The 16,682-nt window shown below is 45.9% G+C and overlaps 1 protein-coding gene across 1 annotated transcript in view; it reads right to left on the bottom strand.

Moving 5' to 3' along the window:
- The window catches only part of Msra (methionine sulfoxide reductase A), a 252,745-nt gene extending 239,137 nt beyond the window's left edge, over window positions 1-13,608 (bottom strand). Inside the window, exon 1 of the mRNA XM_042699865.1 lies at window positions 13,444-13,608. Coding sequence (XP_042555799.1) covers window positions 13,444-13,579 — 136 coding nt within the window. The 5' untranslated portion in view covers window positions 13,580-13,608. The remainder of the gene's footprint in view (window positions 1-13,443) is intronic.
- Between the last annotated feature and the right edge of the window lie 3,074 nt (window positions 13,609-16,682).

The raw sequence follows: 16,682 nt of genomic DNA, 5'->3' as shown, positions 1-16,682 counted from the left end.
TTCTTGCACTTTCCACTTCCAAACTATAATGTCAACGTGAAGAACTGTATTTTATTTGTAAATTGGTTTCGGATCTCCAGAGTACAAAATTCAGCTGTACTCTGGCCTTAACCCCTCTCTTTTAGATTCAAAATACTCAGTAGGACTGGTATCTAACGCTCTGAGACTGTATTTTAAAATTAAAATTAACCAATACATTTAAATGCTGCTTCCAAGCTTTTGACAGGTCTGAAGCATTTTAAATACAGGCACCATTAGTTCACAGACATCAAAATTGTTTTGTTGCCTGGAATCTTTCAAAATTATTGTTTGGGATCTTTTTTTAAGTATAGTAGATAAAAGTGTCAGAATAAGAGAAAAGAGAGATGGGTGCTTCTCAAAAATCCACCCATGGTTAAAAAAGAAAGAAAAATTTTCAAACAAAAATAACTGATCTGGAACTGCCCAATTTGATACTTAACTCAGGCTTTGTTAAATAAGCAGAAAAATTAGTCTGTGTGGGTCTGTGATTCACTCTTGGAAAAATGTGATTTCTTATTTCCCAAGAGAAAAGCTTTAAGAGCATGAATAGACTTCTCTCGGATATCAAATATTTCTCCATTATTGCAAATTATATTTGGATCAAGATCAGATGGATTAAATTTCCCTTAAAATACTCATGAGATTTTTTTTAAATACATGAAAATGTATCACATATCCCAAAACAGTATTTTATCTTAATATCTCTTTGGAACTGCATCCGCATTGGAACATCAGCCAGAAAACAAAACTAACCTGAGTTGTCGACTTTCCTAAATCCAGAGTAACTCTATGAGACTAATTGCTAAGACAGAATTCATCGTCTTTGGTACATTCAAAAATCTCTAAAATATGGCTTGAAATTTCTGTTTTCAATATGAGAAAATGTATCTGAATGACTGATAGGAGGCACTTTTTTCTTTAAGTGCTAAATATGTAACAAAGAGTGTGATTATGGTTAAGTGCTTCCAAATTCTTGACAAATGTGTCTTCTAGACACTGTGACCTTTCGGGCTTAATTCTTCTCAGCTGTGGTATTTTGGCTCTCTGCATAGTCTATGGGCTCCTGAACAGGTAGGACGCTTTTCTAGCATCCATGTGGACTGCGCGGAAGTACGTCTATTGTTCAGTGAATCTGACGTGAACTCCTCTGAGCGCAAGGCCACCTTCCAGCCGCCCTGGGGATATGGGAAACTGTGAGGCAGCCGCGGTTTGTCTGGGGGGCAGGAAAGGGGGTGGAGTAAAACATAGGAACACGGCCACACAAAGGGGAGAGGGAATCACAGAGGGCCCCACCACTCACTCCCCTCTCCCATCTCTCTCCTTATTTTGGCATTGGCTCAAGCAGTGGTGTCACCAAACGGAACCCTCGCTCCATGGATAATAATCAACATGTGGTAGAGAGTCCACAGTCAACATCTGAGAAAACAACCTGACAGCATTTTGAAGAAGGTAAAACCTCTAAAAACATAGATGTTAACTAGATCCCATGGCAAGAGGCGCTCATCAGTTGTGTAGGAGAACGGATGAAAGCGAGATGAGAAGTAGGGCCGGGGCGGGGGGGGGGGGGGGGGGGGGGGGGGGGGATTTCACCCTGCAGAGGGGGTCGGTCTGGGAGTGGAGAGCTGAGTGCCTGGAGCAGGGATGGAGAGGACTCGTCTCCTCTCTGCTGGACTCCCTGGGCATGCTAACATTCGCTCCTGGTGCTTCACTACTCCTGGCCCAGGCTCCAGAGATGCTGGGGACGCTTACTCATGGGTTAAGGGTGGGACTTTGCTAAAACTATCAATGCGTTGTAAAGAAAAGCTGGGACAGGGCCCCCGGTAGTTCACACCTATAATCCAAACTACTCAGGAGGCTGAGATCTAAGGATTGAGAGTCAAAGCTAGCCTGGGAAGGAAAGTCCCTGAGACTCTTATCTCCAATGAACCACCAGAAAACCAGAAGTGGAGCTGTGGTTCAAAGTGGTACTGCACTATCCTTGAGCAAAAAAAAGAGAGAGAGAGAGAGAGAGCTCAAAGACAGCATCCAGGACCTGAGGTCAAGCCCCATGATCGACAAAAAAAAAAAAAAAAGCTGTAGGTGTCACATGTGAACACGGGCCCCAGACCCTACAGCAATCTTATGGATAACTTCTCATTCAAGTGGCCTAGACCACCAAAGGAGGCCAGGGGCTTTGAAGACAGACAGGCTTCCTTTGCTGCTAGTTCTCATCCAGCATCTTGTTCTGGGCCTCATATGCAGCTCTGACCAGATCTGCCTTGCCCTGGTACCATCTGTGCATCAAGTTGTGGGGTGGTGGAGGGAGAGCAGGGAGGGGAGGGGCCGGGTCTGACAAGAGCAGATGTGCCATAAACCAGCCACACACCTGCACTCCAGTGACACCTTCCACTCTCTCCAGTGTGACTAAAAGCTTGCTATCAAACAAACAGAGATGAGGATGGAAAAAGAAGAAGAGGAAGGTGAGGGAAGGAAGAGAAAGAATATAAAAAGGAAGCGGTGTTGCACTCACCTCCACCCTTAAGGAAGACGTCACAGGAAACAGCAACCAAGTTTTCCCAATTTTGCTTTACATCAGTTCTATGTCAAAACTGTTTTTTGTACGGTTTATTTCTTAGGCCATTGTTCTGGAAAGAAATTGCTTGGACTTATAGCCTAAAACTTTCCAAGAATTAAGCCTAAAAGTGTAAAAACAGTAACATGAGGTGAATAAAATGGCCCGAGGATGTCTTGACACATAGAAACTCCAGATGATCAAATTTTAGCTAATGGAGAAGGATTAACATATACCAGTGGGATCACAAAGAGCAGATTTTAAGATTTTTTTTTGGTCAGTTGTGGGGCTTGAACTCAGGGCCTGGGCACTGTCCCTGCACTTTTTCACTCAGGGCTGTCACTCTACCACTTTGAGCCACGGTGCCACTTCCAGGGCACAGATTTAAAATAAAATAAAATAAAAAGTTGTTGTCAGCAATCTCAGAGAGGACGGAGGGGAAAGGAAAGAAGTGATGAATTGACAGCCAAGGGGGAGAGCAGTCAGGCGAACAGGAGCTCACATGTAGAATGGCAAAAAGCAGTGAAAACTAAGGAATTTATTTTCTTCACCATCCTCTCATATTTTCTTCTCAAGTCTCTGCCGTGTCTGGTGGTACACACCCGTAACTGTCACCCTTGGCAGGAGGATCACGGGTTCTAGGCTAGACCAGGCTGTGTTGTTAACCTCCTTCCTCTCTTTTCTCTCCTTTCCAACCAAATGTCTTGAAGGCGAAGCGGACTCCGTGCTGCTCACGTCTGACGGCCATTCTCTAGCGCTGCCCTCCTCCCTGGCCCACCACCTGGGCACCACAGTCGGCAGCCCGACGGTCCCTTCTCCCAGCTCTCTAAGTGTGAGTGCTCCACAGCTCCAGCCCACCGCCCCTACCTCTTCCCCTGATGTGGCGGGTGCGGGCGGAGGTGGGGACTCCTGGAAAAAGGCTTGGGCTGAGGAAGGAAAGCCCAGAGCAGGAGTCACAGTGGAGGCAGCTGCAGGTCCTACTGCCGGCACAGATGGGCCCTGCCTCTGAAGGAACTCTCCTCCATCCGTGTCCACTAGCCACCGCCTCCCCCCCCCCCAAGTCATTCTCTTTCTGGGATGGCCAGAAAGGAGATCATCTCTGGAAAGCACCCCCACACTGGCCATTTGGAGGGACTCTCTTTCCCCAAAAAGTGAGAGGGGGGCATGGTGCCTCTCAGGCAGCCCCGAGCCAGAGCCAGTCCCTCTGGAAGGAAGGCTGGAACGCTGGAACCCACACCAAGATCAAGGGCAGCCACCTTCCCCAGGCCACCTCTCAGTCCCACCCCACAGCCCTTTCAGTGACCCATGTACCAGCAGGGAGTCCTCTAAACGTCCCTGGACACATCACACTGCAAAAGAATTGCTCTGGGGTTTTCCCCATCTTTTTTCCTGTCCCCAGAAACACCTATGTGAGAGGAAGGAGCCCCGGTCTCTATGTGCTACATGACAAAACTGAGGCAGATTCACCCAAGGTCACGCAGCTCGCTGGCACACGTGAAACAGCTGAGACCCATTGTTCGAGGGTAACACGCCAATGCTCCCTCCAAACCAACCCGTCCTTCACTAGAGGAACCATTTCTGAAATACAGAGCCAGCTGAGCTCTACCTCTGGTCAGGAGAAGTCCCACCGAGAGAGATAATAAACAAGCACTCACTTCCCAGCATCATATGCGCAGCAGAAATGAGTTTCCGTATCTCAGTATTAAAGTCAAGAGAGGAAAGTGGTACCCGCAGGAGCAAAGCATGAATGATACTGAAGAAGCACGGCAAACGCAATAAATCCAGACGCTAAGATTGCTCTGTGGTCTCCATAGCAGTCACGCTGCTGCTGATAACCTTACAAAAGTTCTTGTGGAACTTGTTAAATCATAAAATCATCTCCTGATTCTAGATCGTAAAACAATGTCTCTTTCATGTTACTATTACCTGGGGAAACTGCACATAACTGCACCTCTCTTAAGATATTTTTCTTCTATCAAACTGAGAGCCATTTTCTTCCACGCACCAATATTTTTACGTATTTGTAGAAAAGACATCCCTTCCATAAATATCAAACACACTGCAATATGGAGGCTAAGAGCTCAGACCTCCTCTACTAACTATTCCAAAAGTCAGCCAGTGAATGTACACAAGCACTCATAACCAAATTTCTAAAGATAGTTTGTACTACAAGGTAAGTTAAGAACATAATGTCCACTTATTGAGTGAGATTCATTAATATTCATGTCTATTGATCTGCACCATCCTAAAAGGATTTTATTGAACAGAAAACTTCTAAACATAAGGTTACATGGAGTATAAGCTCATTCTTTCATTCGCTTAACTAATAGTTATGGAATAACACAAACATGCATAGGCATGCAGGAGACCAAATAAATAAACTTGTGCTCTATGATAGAGAAAATATGTGTATTCATGAAAGTTAAATTACTTGTACAACATTAAGCAAGCAAAGAACCAGTGGATCACACCTGTAATCTTAGCTACCTGAGTGGCAAAAGACCAGAGGATCATGGTTCAAAGCTAGCTTGGGTAAACGAAAAGAAAGAATTTATAACACTACAGTGTAAAGGTCTAAATAACAAATATCTAGTCTTTGGGGGCCACCTGGTCTCAACCACAGCTATGCAGTTCTGTTGTTATAATCAGAGGCAGGCACCAAGATAAGTAGCCAAGCAAACACGGAGTTTGCTTGGGACTCCTGTTTTAACAACTAGCTAGTTACTCCATTCCATGAACCATAATGTGAGTTGCTTTCATCTGCTACCTATAGTTCATTCAAAATTCTTTAGTTGAGATTTCATTTTCTCCAGCTGGAAAACTATGAATCCTCCTCAAAGTGTTTCATTTCTATGACTCTTCCCTTAGGGTATAATCTGCCAAAAGTCTAATGTTTTCAGTAAGACAAAGAGCAATTTACAGCTTCAACTAAACAATATTTCTTAGATTTCCATCTAATCGAACTATAAATTACCAAAGAGTACACACAAATATTTTTAAATCAAAGATAAATCCAGGTGCTGGTGGCTCAAGCCTGTAATCCTTGCTACTCAAGAGGCTAAGATCTGAGCACTATAGTTTGAAGCGAGCCCAGGCAGGAAAGTAGTAAGACTCTTATCTCCAATTAACCACCAAAAAAGCTAAAAGTGGAGCTGTGGCTCAAGTGGTAAAGCACTAACCTTGAGCAAAAAAGCTCAGCGACAGCACTTAGGCCCCGAGTTCAAGCCCCAGGATCAATATTAAAAATTTCATTTTACATATATGCTCTGGGAAGATATTCATAGACATTCTTAGATTTTATTCTTCAAATTTTAGACTGTAATGGGAACAATTCATTAAAATGTATTATAACTGCATTTCCTCCAATTTCACTAATACCAGTCTTTCTTGTAATAATGCAAGTTTATAGTGCAAATTCAATAAACTCATTGAAGAAGGTAGTAGATCAGAAATATATCCTGTTGGAAAACATCATGTATACTCACATAAGTGTCCTACAGAAGTATTAGGAGTGTGTCTTCTTCACGAGAGACAATAACCTATGTTACCTTCCATCAAAGCCCAGCTTACAGAAGAGATTCCAGCCCACTCAAAATCAAGCATGATGCATTTGGCATGAGTCAAGGTAACCAAATAGTTCACCAAGTGGGAAATGTGTTTTGATAGGCCAAAGGTACAACCCAGCTAGGAGCTCAAAAACACAAGGGGAAGTGTCACTGTTGCTGGGCTGTGACCCACAGACATCTCCCTAAGAGAGATGTTGGGAAGAGTTCCATCCGCAGAGAGGAGGACGGTAAAATGTGCATCCTGCCATCTGAAGGAGAAATGGCACACTGGATTTTAGAGCTGAGGTCAGGGTTACAGCAGTACCTATACTTCTTGTCAGCATTTGGAAATGGAAAACAGAACTTCTGCAAGATGAGACACATAGATATCAAGATCCATTCACAGGCAAGAGTAGCTAGTCATGAAGGAAACTAGCCAAGGTAAAGAAATAATGAAGGGGGCTGGGAAGGTGGCTCAGTGGTAGAGCACTTGCCTTGCATGCCTGAGGCCCTGGGTTCGATTCCTCAGCACCACATAAGCAAAAAGAAAAAAGCCGGAAGTGGTGCTGTGGCTCAAGTGGTAGAGTGCTAGCCTTGAGCTGAAGAGCTGAGGGACAGCGCCCAGGCCCAGAGTTCAGGCCCCACGACCGAACCCCCCTCCCCCGCAAAAAAAAGGGAAAGAGGAGAAGAAAGGGGAAAACAAGGAAGCAGGCAATACCAGCAAATGCCAAAGAAAAGGCCACAGTCACACTCCCAACTGTTATCCTCATTTAGCTTAAAAATGTAACAAAGAGACAGATACAAGTTAACTGAATTGCTATATGACACCACCCAGGGACTCACTAGAAACCTGATTTAGCTCTGGATGGCATAGCAAGAACTCTGCCCCCTGTAGCAAAAGCCAGGTAGAGTCTCTGAGCTAGCGAAGATGAGAGGTGGCAGATAAACTGACTGTCACGGGAACAAGGAGAGGTGGCAGGCCCACGTCTTGTGGACACTTCTACTTGGCTGTAGACACTGGACTTCATGTTTTCAGATATGATGGGGGTAAACATCAGTAACGTGGGAAGCAGCAAATGACAGGCCCAAGTCCCCTGGTCGCACTGGCCCAGGCTCTCCCAGCCTTCCTCACCTGTCTGGGATGCGCAAGTGTTCACTGTCTGCCTACTGTGCTCCAGGCACAAAGAAGACAAGCCAGCCCTCGAGTAGTTTGCAACCCGGTACTACCTGTTCACTATATAGTCACTAGCGTGATGCGTCAGAGCGACTGCGAATTGATGAAGAGAAAGATGAAAGAAGTGAAGGGAGAAGTCTCATGGCTTTCATGCATCACCCGTTCACCATCCATCTCATGCAGAATTCAGTCTTTCGGGCATCCCCAGAGTTTCCATGGTCGGAGCCACCCAGGGGCTCTTCCTGGGAAAGGGCACAGCCACCCGTTGTCAAGGAAGCCACCAGAGCAGTTCAGCAAAGAGGCTTCTGTTCGTTCCTTGCCGAGCTGTCACTCTTGTTTCACACCTTCTGGTCCTGCTTGGGGCATGCTGACCTCCGGGCCCTCTTCCCATGATCCAGCATCCACTAACCAATACCCACAAACCATGACTGAGGGCCTGGCGAACTGGGCAGCGCACTCTGGGGCACTGCAGCCCTGAGGATAAAAGGCTCCCTACAAAGGCCATGGCCTTGCCCTCTTCATCCTATAGGGAGAGGAGGCGTGAGTTTGATAATGGACATGAAAATACCTAAATAGCCCTGCAAGAGCTGGGGCAGCCAGGCAATACAGGAGTCAGAAAGCAGCACGCAACTGTCTGCCCAAGAAAGCAGCACGCAACTGTCTGCCCAGTAGAGAAGGAAGGGATCATTCAGGCTGGACAGGAGAGGCGGCAGACAGACAATCACCGCAACGAAGAGTAAGTACCATGATCCGATCCACTCCTTAGCATGTACATTTCCATTTGGCTGCAGAAATTCTACTCAGCTAATAATGTCTAAAGAGGCAACGGGGAAAATGGAATTCAAACCAGGCAAATTTTGAGGCAAGAGGAAGATAAGAAAAGGCATGGGAAAGTAGACATTTTATAGACATTTAATGAAAGAACCAATAAAATCATCACAGAGTATGCAATCCATACAGACAGAGTCACATGCTCTGCCCAGGGGACTCTGCCTCAAGTGAGGCAGAGGACAGGCACCAAGAGAAATAAGGTTGTGGGTAGAGGGGAGGATCGGATGGTTGGAGGTATGTAGGGCCTCTTCCCAGGGATGTTAGGGAAACAGTTTCTGGAAGAAAGGGCAAAACAACCTAAGACCTTGGGCAGGATGCAAAATGAAAAACAACAGCTCTGTGTCCTACAATTTAGAAATAATTCACACATTGGGGAAAATTTTTAAAGGAAAACTATTTCCTATCATTTTCTTTTTAAAATAAATCCATGTATATCACTCACCATAAAAGCAACACACAATGCCTTCTACATAATAGTGGAAGGAACTGGTCCCCAAAGACCTTTTCTTTGTATAAATGATGCTACTACAATTGATGCTTCAATAAAGATGAATATTTATGAAATGTAAAATGACTTGGGTTAACTTATTCCAATTTCACCTTCTAAATTTAGATTTTTAAATCATGCCAAAATGTAGATTTTGATTACAAAAGCAAGTTGAACAGAAAAGAAAATGTGCTTGACAAGAAAAAATGAGAGCAAAATTTTAAAACGACTCAGAATAGGATGACAAAAGATGATTCTTTTAAAAGGTGGTCAATTAGACTAAACACAGAAGAGACTATCTTCAGTGTGGAGCTGTTGACTTCAACACAGACAGAATTAAACACAGAAGAATTAAAAGTTACAAAGTATGATGTAAAGCTACCCTCATCTTACCACACACCCAGCCCAAACATTACTCTATTAGCTACCCTTTCAAAGTTGCTTTGTGCAGGTATATTTTTATCTCCCTACTCGCTCACAAACTCTCTGTGCTCTTCTGACCTTGTCTGTTCCCTAAACTCCACCCTGGCACACTCTCCATATAGAATAGCCCCACATCCTCTTTACAGCTGCATAGTTCATTGTGAAGATGGATCACCATTTACTTAACTACCCCCACTGACGGGCTATTTGGGTTGAGTCCAACCTTTGGCTATTGCCCACCAAGCTGCAGTGAATAACCTGGTACCGTCATCATTTGGCATGTGTGCAAAGTGCATCTGAAGGGCAAATTCCCAGAAACTGAATTTCTGAGTCCAAAGGTATATGCATTGAAATCTATAACAGATACTGCCAAGTTGCCTTCCAGGGGAGTGCAGCCGGCTGACACTAGAAGAGTTCACCATCAAAGAGTGTACCATCAAAGTTCTGGATTTTTGCCAACCTAAAAAATGAAAAAGAGTATTTGCATTCTCCTCACTGGAAGTGAAAGAGAGCATCTTTTTATATAAATCAAATGTTCTTTCTTTTCTGTAAACTGTATTCAAAACCTTTTCTTGTGTTTCTAATGGACACTGGCTTTGTCCTTAGTAGCTTCTAGAAGCTTCTTGGATATTAGAGATTGGTCCTCCTGTGGTATGTGATGCACCTGTGTATTCCAAGCTGTCTTAACTCTGCTTAGGTGATTTTTTTTTTTTTTTGCCACATACACAAAATAATCAAAAAGCTTTAATTTTGATGTGATCTAACACTTCAATCTTTCACATTGTCTAATTTCTCCAGTTATTGATACGAGGGCTTTTCTTACATGAAGTTTCTAAAAGAATTCTTTTTTTGTTTTTTTTTTTTGGGGGGGGGTCCGGTCGTGAGGCCTGAACTCTGGGCCTGGGCGCTGTCCCTCAGCTCTTCAGTTCAAGGCTAGCACTCTACCACTTGAGCCACAGCGCCACTTCTGGCTTTTTTCTTTTTGCTTATGTGGTGCTGAGGAATCGAACCCAGGGCCTCAGGCATGCAAGGCAAGCGCTCTACCACTGAGCCACCTTCCTAGCCCCCAAGAATTCTCCTTTTTAATACTTAGTTGTTTCATTTTTACATTTAACTAAATGAACGACGTTATAGCTGTTTGGAAGTGAGCTGCCCCCATGCCTAGCCAGCCCAGCTACTTATCAGGTACGCAAGCGTGGGTAAGATGCCAAAGGCTCTGGCCTCTGTGACTTCATCCAGAAATGGGGATCATCGCAGTTACCACTCCTTGGGGTACTGTGAATACTAAACATATTAATAAATGGCATGACAGTGTCCGTCACACAGTACACTCAGTGAGTGTGAGAGATTATTATCATTGAATGTCTGGAAATTAAGATAATAAAGAACCTTTGTCGGGCTGGGAAGGTGGCTCAGTGGTAGAGTGTTTGCCTTGCATGCATGAGGCCCTGGATTCGATTCCTTAGCACTATCTAAGTAGAAAAAGCCCAAAGTGGCGCTGTGGCTCAATTGGTAGAGCACCAGCCTTGAGCTGAAGAGCTGAGGGACAGCTCCCAGGCCCAGAGTTCAAGCCCCATAAATGACCAAAAAAAAAAAAGCACCCATAAGATCTTGCAACTGTCCCAACACAAATTACCTAATATTCCATCTTGTCCGCACTGATCTGAGATTATTACCTTTGCCATTTACTATATTCCTGTATGTATTTAAGAATTTCTAATCTTTCCTTCTTTTGTAATTTCTAATTGTCTTATCTTTTCTGGTCACACTGGTTAGCACCTACAATTCAATGTAAAACAGTAACTAATTACCAAGGCTAATCTATTTATCTTTTGATTCATTGTGAGGGGGAATAATGAAAGTTTGAAGCTGGGTGCCCAGTGGCTCATACCTATAACCCTCACTGCTCAGGAAGGTGAGATCTGAGGATCACATTTCAAAACCATGAGAAAGTCCATGAGAATCTTATCTCCAATGAACCACCAGAAAACTGGAAGTGGCACTGTGGCTCAAGTGGTAGAGTGCCAGCCTTGAACACAAAGAACTCAGGAACAGAGCCAAGGCCTAGAGTAGAAGCCTCACAATTTACCCTTCCCCCCCCAAAAAAATCACAAATTTCAGAGACCACACATGTTGTTTGTCCTCCTCTAGCTTTGCCTCAGGTAACACGTCTGATGTGTGGGTTACATGTGTAGCTGTGAATAAGAAAAAGGTCATACCCTTTTCCAAGTGCCTCTACCTTTTCTTACTGCAAACCCTCAAAATGGCCTCCTTTTCAAACTCAACATTTTTCTTTTTATCTATAAGCAGTTGTACAAAAGGGTTTCAAGTCAACAAGTCGGTTTATGAGTACAATGCACCTTGATCAATGGCACCCCTCCCATCCTTCTCATCTCTCCCATCACCCACCCCTGTAGTTACGTTGGTTCCATTTTCACACATAGACAACACTTAGAACTCTTTAAGGGTAAGAAGGATGGAAGAATTTTTGGGAAATTCTCCAACACAGGATTCTTTGGCATGGAGCCATATGTAAAAGGTTAAACGCCACTTTGTGTTCCAATACCTCCGTGGTGGTGGCTTACAAACTAGAGCAGTCATCAGAATTATCTGGAGGGCTTTTTTTTTTTTTTTTTTTTTTGTCGGTCATGGGGCTTGAACTCTGGGCTTGGGCGCTGTCCCTGCGCTCTTCAGCTCAAGGCTAGAGCTCTACCACTTGAGCCACAGCACCACTTCCGGTTTTCTAGTGGTTTTTTGGAGACAGGAGTCTCATGGACTTTCCTGCCCGGGCTGGCTTTGAACTGCGATCCTCAGATCTCAGCCTCCTGAGTAGCTAGGATTACAGGCGAGAGCCACTGGCGCCCGGCATGGAGGGCTTGTTTTAAAGACAGATTGCCCAAGTTCCTCTGATTCAGCAACCAGGCATGAGATGCCACCACCACCACCTCTAATGTGAGGGGCAAGCTCACTTTGTAAGATACTGCAGCAAGGTAATTTAGGCTGAGAATCTCTCATTGGAAATGACTGGAATATTAGCGTACACATTACAAGATAGTGAGTGCACTATCCCAAGTCTAAACATGAAACCCAACCCCTTACACACACAGCCTGTGGGTGATTTTGTGCAACATCCCTTTGCCTGTGTCCCATTGCATGATGTCGAGTTTGGAATTTCCTCCCTCTGATATAAAGAGGTGCTCAAAAAGCGTTTAGATTTTGGAGCATTTCAGAGTTCAGACTTAGGGATTCTCAACTTGTGCTGCTCAAAACATGGTCCCGGCATGAACATAAAAGGAGAACTGTTTAGGAGGGGACTAGAGGAGGGAGGGTGGGGATGACGACAAAGAAGGAATACGGGGGATGAAGAGGCTCAAAGGACTGTATGTGTATGTGTATTGCATGTGTATGTATTTGCATATGCATACACTCACAACATAAGGAAACACATCAGAGGTTGAATGTGTAAGGGGGGATGGGAAGATGGTGGAGGAGGTGAATTCATTTAAAGAGCACTGTGTGAGTATGGTAATACATGTATGATCCACCCTCATATTACAAATGTATATTAATTCAAAATAAAGTCCTACATTATAAGTGCATGTTAATTCATGGTACTGGTAGCGATGGACCTGTACTCCCCCCCTCCCCAACAGAAACAGAAAAATCTTTTTGCAAACTTTGTAGCAGGTTAAATGCATCCAGGTCTATCATCATTTTCCTAAAATTTCCTCCTTACTGTATCCAAAGTATCAGTGTGACAATAGCCACAACGTTTTGGAAAGTGTGCAAACACTGCTCTAAAATGACTAATTAGGTCAAGGATCAGCCGGGACATGGGCTGAGCCATCGCGGGCAGGGACGGGGGGGGGGGGAGAGGGGGGGGAGAGGCCAGCAGTCCTGGGGGTAACGAGAAGCTGGGAACCATTTTTGCAGCCAGAACACTGGCATGAAAACTTCAAAAGTGAAGTCTGCACACTAGGTCTCAGCGGCCTCCAGGCCAAGAAGGGACATCGAGGCAGGGCATCCTGCTGAGAGGGGACCCCCCCCATCTCTCATCCTGCCCAAGCCCAAGAGCTGCACTCTACGCCAGCTAGACTCTTCCAGAGAGCTTGATTTCCTCCTAAGAAGCGGAAAAGCTGAACAAAGAGAAGAGTGCCTGCCTGCGGGACCAGCCTCAGCTACGGGGGCACGCGCACCCCGCCAAATCCCAACTGCTGGGGGCTCCTGCGCGTCAGTGCGCCTGCGCAGAACGCCAGCCCTGACCGTCCCCCCCTCCCATTCCCGCCCTCCCCCCACGCACTCCCGGCTCCGCGGCTTCAGTGCGCCTGCGCAGACCGCGGACCGCCAGCTCCGACCCTCCCGGAGCCGGGCGCGGTGGGCTCCGGCTGCTGCGCATGCGCCCGCTCCTCACCTGCTACCGCGATCGGCTCCTTCCGGCCCGGCAAGGCCTCCTGGGGGCCGACCACGACCCTCGAGGCGAAGTCGCCCATTCTGGGGACCGGGAAGAGGCGGAGGAGGTGGCGAGCCTTCCCTGTGGCCGAGAGCATGGGCGGGCGGCGGCGGTGTTGGCGGCTTGGCGGCGGGAAGGCGGAGGGCGGCCGGGCGGGCGGGGCTCCCGCCGGGCGGGCGGGCGCGGTTTCGGGGTGACGCCCCCCCCCCCCCCCCGCGGCCGCGGTCCCGGGCGAGCGCTCCCCGTGGGTGTGGCCCGGCCTCACGAGCGAGCCCGGCGCCCGGGCGGCCGCCGCCGCGGGACAAAGTTCTCGGGGAGCGCCGCGTCCTCGGCCGCCGAGTACGACGAGCGGCAGGGGCCAAATTCCGCCAGGGTGCGCCTTTGATTTTTCCGGTCCCGGCCGTCCCCGCGTCCCGCGACGCCCTCCTGAACCCATTTTACAGGCCCTGAAGCCGGGGGCTGGGTGTGGGCGGAGCCGGGGGCTGCGCTGCCCGGGGGGCCGAGGGCTCACGCGGGGGGCTGCGGCCCAGCCAGGTTCCCACACCCCAGCCCCACACAGATTAAACTGCGCGCGCACCTGCGGTCAGGCAGGCTTCCCCCGGCCAGGTCATGCCCTCCTCCTGCCTTTTGACTTGTGTCTGCCACACGATGATACCGAACTGGTTCTACAAGACTTTTCCTAGAAACACCTGTGGCGTGACTTCAGGCCTGGGCGCTGTTACACATTCCAAAGAGAGAGAGAGAAACTAATCATCTGAAGTAATTTGTATTTTTAAATCATTGCCTTGCAACACGTACTGGTTTGCTTTTTCTTTGTCTTGTGGTTCAAGGGTAACATGCTAGAACTACCCTTCAACTCAGAACTGGATAATCGGTCATGTTAAAGGAAACTGCTAGTTGAATGTTAGGTAAAAAGGCACAGTACGAATATGTTCATAGTGTATACATACACTGAAGAACACATAATTGTCCCACCTGGCCACTGAAGAAAAACAAGAAGAAAATAAAAGTAAAGCTTGCAGATTTCTTGTTGGGCATAGAAGAATTCTACTAAGTGTAAGGTCCACTCCTGGATGGCTAGAAGACTCCACCCTCCTCGCAGCAAAGTCTCCACACAGTACCTGCATTACCTAGGCAACTGGGACACCTGGAAGAGGTCACATCTGCATCTGCTGAGGTCACATCTGAATTTGATGTGGCCACACCTTTCTCCGCCCATACCCTAGATAAGGCCTAGCCCAGGCCCAGAAGCCCTCTCTCTGCTCTTTTCTAGCTCTTTCCTCTCTTTTTTCTAGCTCTCTTCTCTTTCTCTGCTCTCTCTTTCCCAGCTCTCTCTCTTTCCCAGCCTTTCCCAGCCGCGTGGAGGGCCAACCTGGCCTGGTCCCAGCAGGTCTACTGAATAAACCTACCCCTTACCTAAATACCACATGAGTGGTGCTGTTCTTACTCGGCTACCTCTTTTTAAAAAAACCTAACACTAAGGTTCTCTTTAAACTTTTACAAACATTCTGTGGACATGGTTAAAAGTTTTTCAATGGGTGGGTTACTTGTATAATTACATGTTGAAAGAGAAAAAACACCCAAATTTATTTCAAAATTCTCACGAAACTCATTTACCAGAATAATAGGATGTTTCCTTGTTTACAAGAGAGAATAAAATACGTTTACCTTTAGTGATGCCTTTTTCCCATAGACCTTTCTTCAGACTCCGTCTCCTGAGCTCCAGTGAGACACTCTTTCATTTATTTTGCCAGTTCATTTCTTGAATAAAACTATGTGTCCATTTCTGAAAAAAAGGAAAGTAAAAACATTTGAAGTCAAACAATACATGCTGGCATAGAGCTAGGAAACTGCTTGCTATATGAAGTAAGAATATAACACTTGAGTAAGCTAACGAGAACATATTTTGCATTTGGATCACAAATATTAAACAGCATTTTACCAGATGCTTTTGGTATTGCCCCAAACATAAATTCTGCTGAAAGCATCTATTTAGTAGGTAGTTACTGCCACGTGCCCTAGCCCCACAGCTATGCATTCCTGCACCGGGCCGCATCAGGCCTTCTCCTGGCCCATTGAGCAGCGGGCCACCCAGCCAGCACAGCAGCACAGAAGGAGGCCCAGATAGGGGCCTGTGGGTCGCAGAGAAGGAAGAAAACCCAGTCTTCCCTAGGGGTTATATGTCAGGTCATGGAGGATCATGCTTCAAGCCTGAAGAAGAGAAATGCCAACAACACAGAGCAGATAATCAAGAGCCAATTGTGTAAAAGACACTTGGCTGTTATCTCTTTATTAAACTATGAATTCTGCAGGGATACCTTAGTTCATTCAAATGTAGATGAGACTTTTTGACTTGTTTCATAAAAAGACACTCTACTAGGTAGTTAGACACCCTTATAAATGAATAAATACAAAGCTAAAGTGACACTTTACATTTGCATACTTAAAAAACGGTGGCCTCATATATGGCCTATCTGTAGAAGATACAAAGCTGTCTAAAACAATTACTTGCATGACTTCTTTTACAGAATTTTAAGAGGAAAATTGGAGGGGGAAAACGAATAGCCATCATTATGATGGCTGAGCACCTATTCGCTTTATATCCATTATCTAACCTGCACTCTGACACTTTTTCATAGTTTTAGAGTTGAAAAAACTTTGATAAATATATCAACGGGAGATGTAGCCACTTCACTCCTGGACTGCTTGTACATGTGCTAATATACTAGGGCTACCGATCCAGTATCGATGTTCCCCATGCACCCAAAGTTGGGTATGTTGAAATCCTACCCCTCAGTGAGATGGCACTAGAAGAATGCCCATCGGAAGGTGACTTGATCATGAAGGTGGGACCCTCCTAACTGGAACAGTCTCTTTGGAAGGAGGCCCCAGAGAGCTCCTGTGTTCCTTCACCATGCAAAGAACAACAAGACGGCCATCTGTGAACCAGGAGCTGAATCCTTAATGAAACTCAGATTCCAGCACCTTGATGTTAGACTTCCCATGCTCTAAAACTATGAGAAACACATTTCTGTTGTTTATAAATTGATATTCTATTATAAATCACAAACTGGTATTCTATTACCATAGAACGATAAACTGGTATTGTACCACATACCACAAATGAATGAAGTCAACAGGTGAGAAATGAACTTCTGTTTTGTTTAAGCCACCTGGCTTTGAGCAGCTCAGTGGTTCTC

Source organism: Dipodomys spectabilis, unplaced genomic scaffold (genome assembly GCF_019054845.1).
Source record: "Dipodomys spectabilis isolate Male_0828 unplaced genomic scaffold, ASM1905484v1 ptg000263l, whole genome shotgun sequence".
Classification (NCBI taxonomy): domain Eukaryota; kingdom Metazoa; phylum Chordata; class Mammalia; order Rodentia; family Heteromyidae; genus Dipodomys; species Dipodomys spectabilis.
Note: the sequence above shows the minus strand (reverse complement) of the source record. Positions and strands in the feature narration are given on the sequence as shown.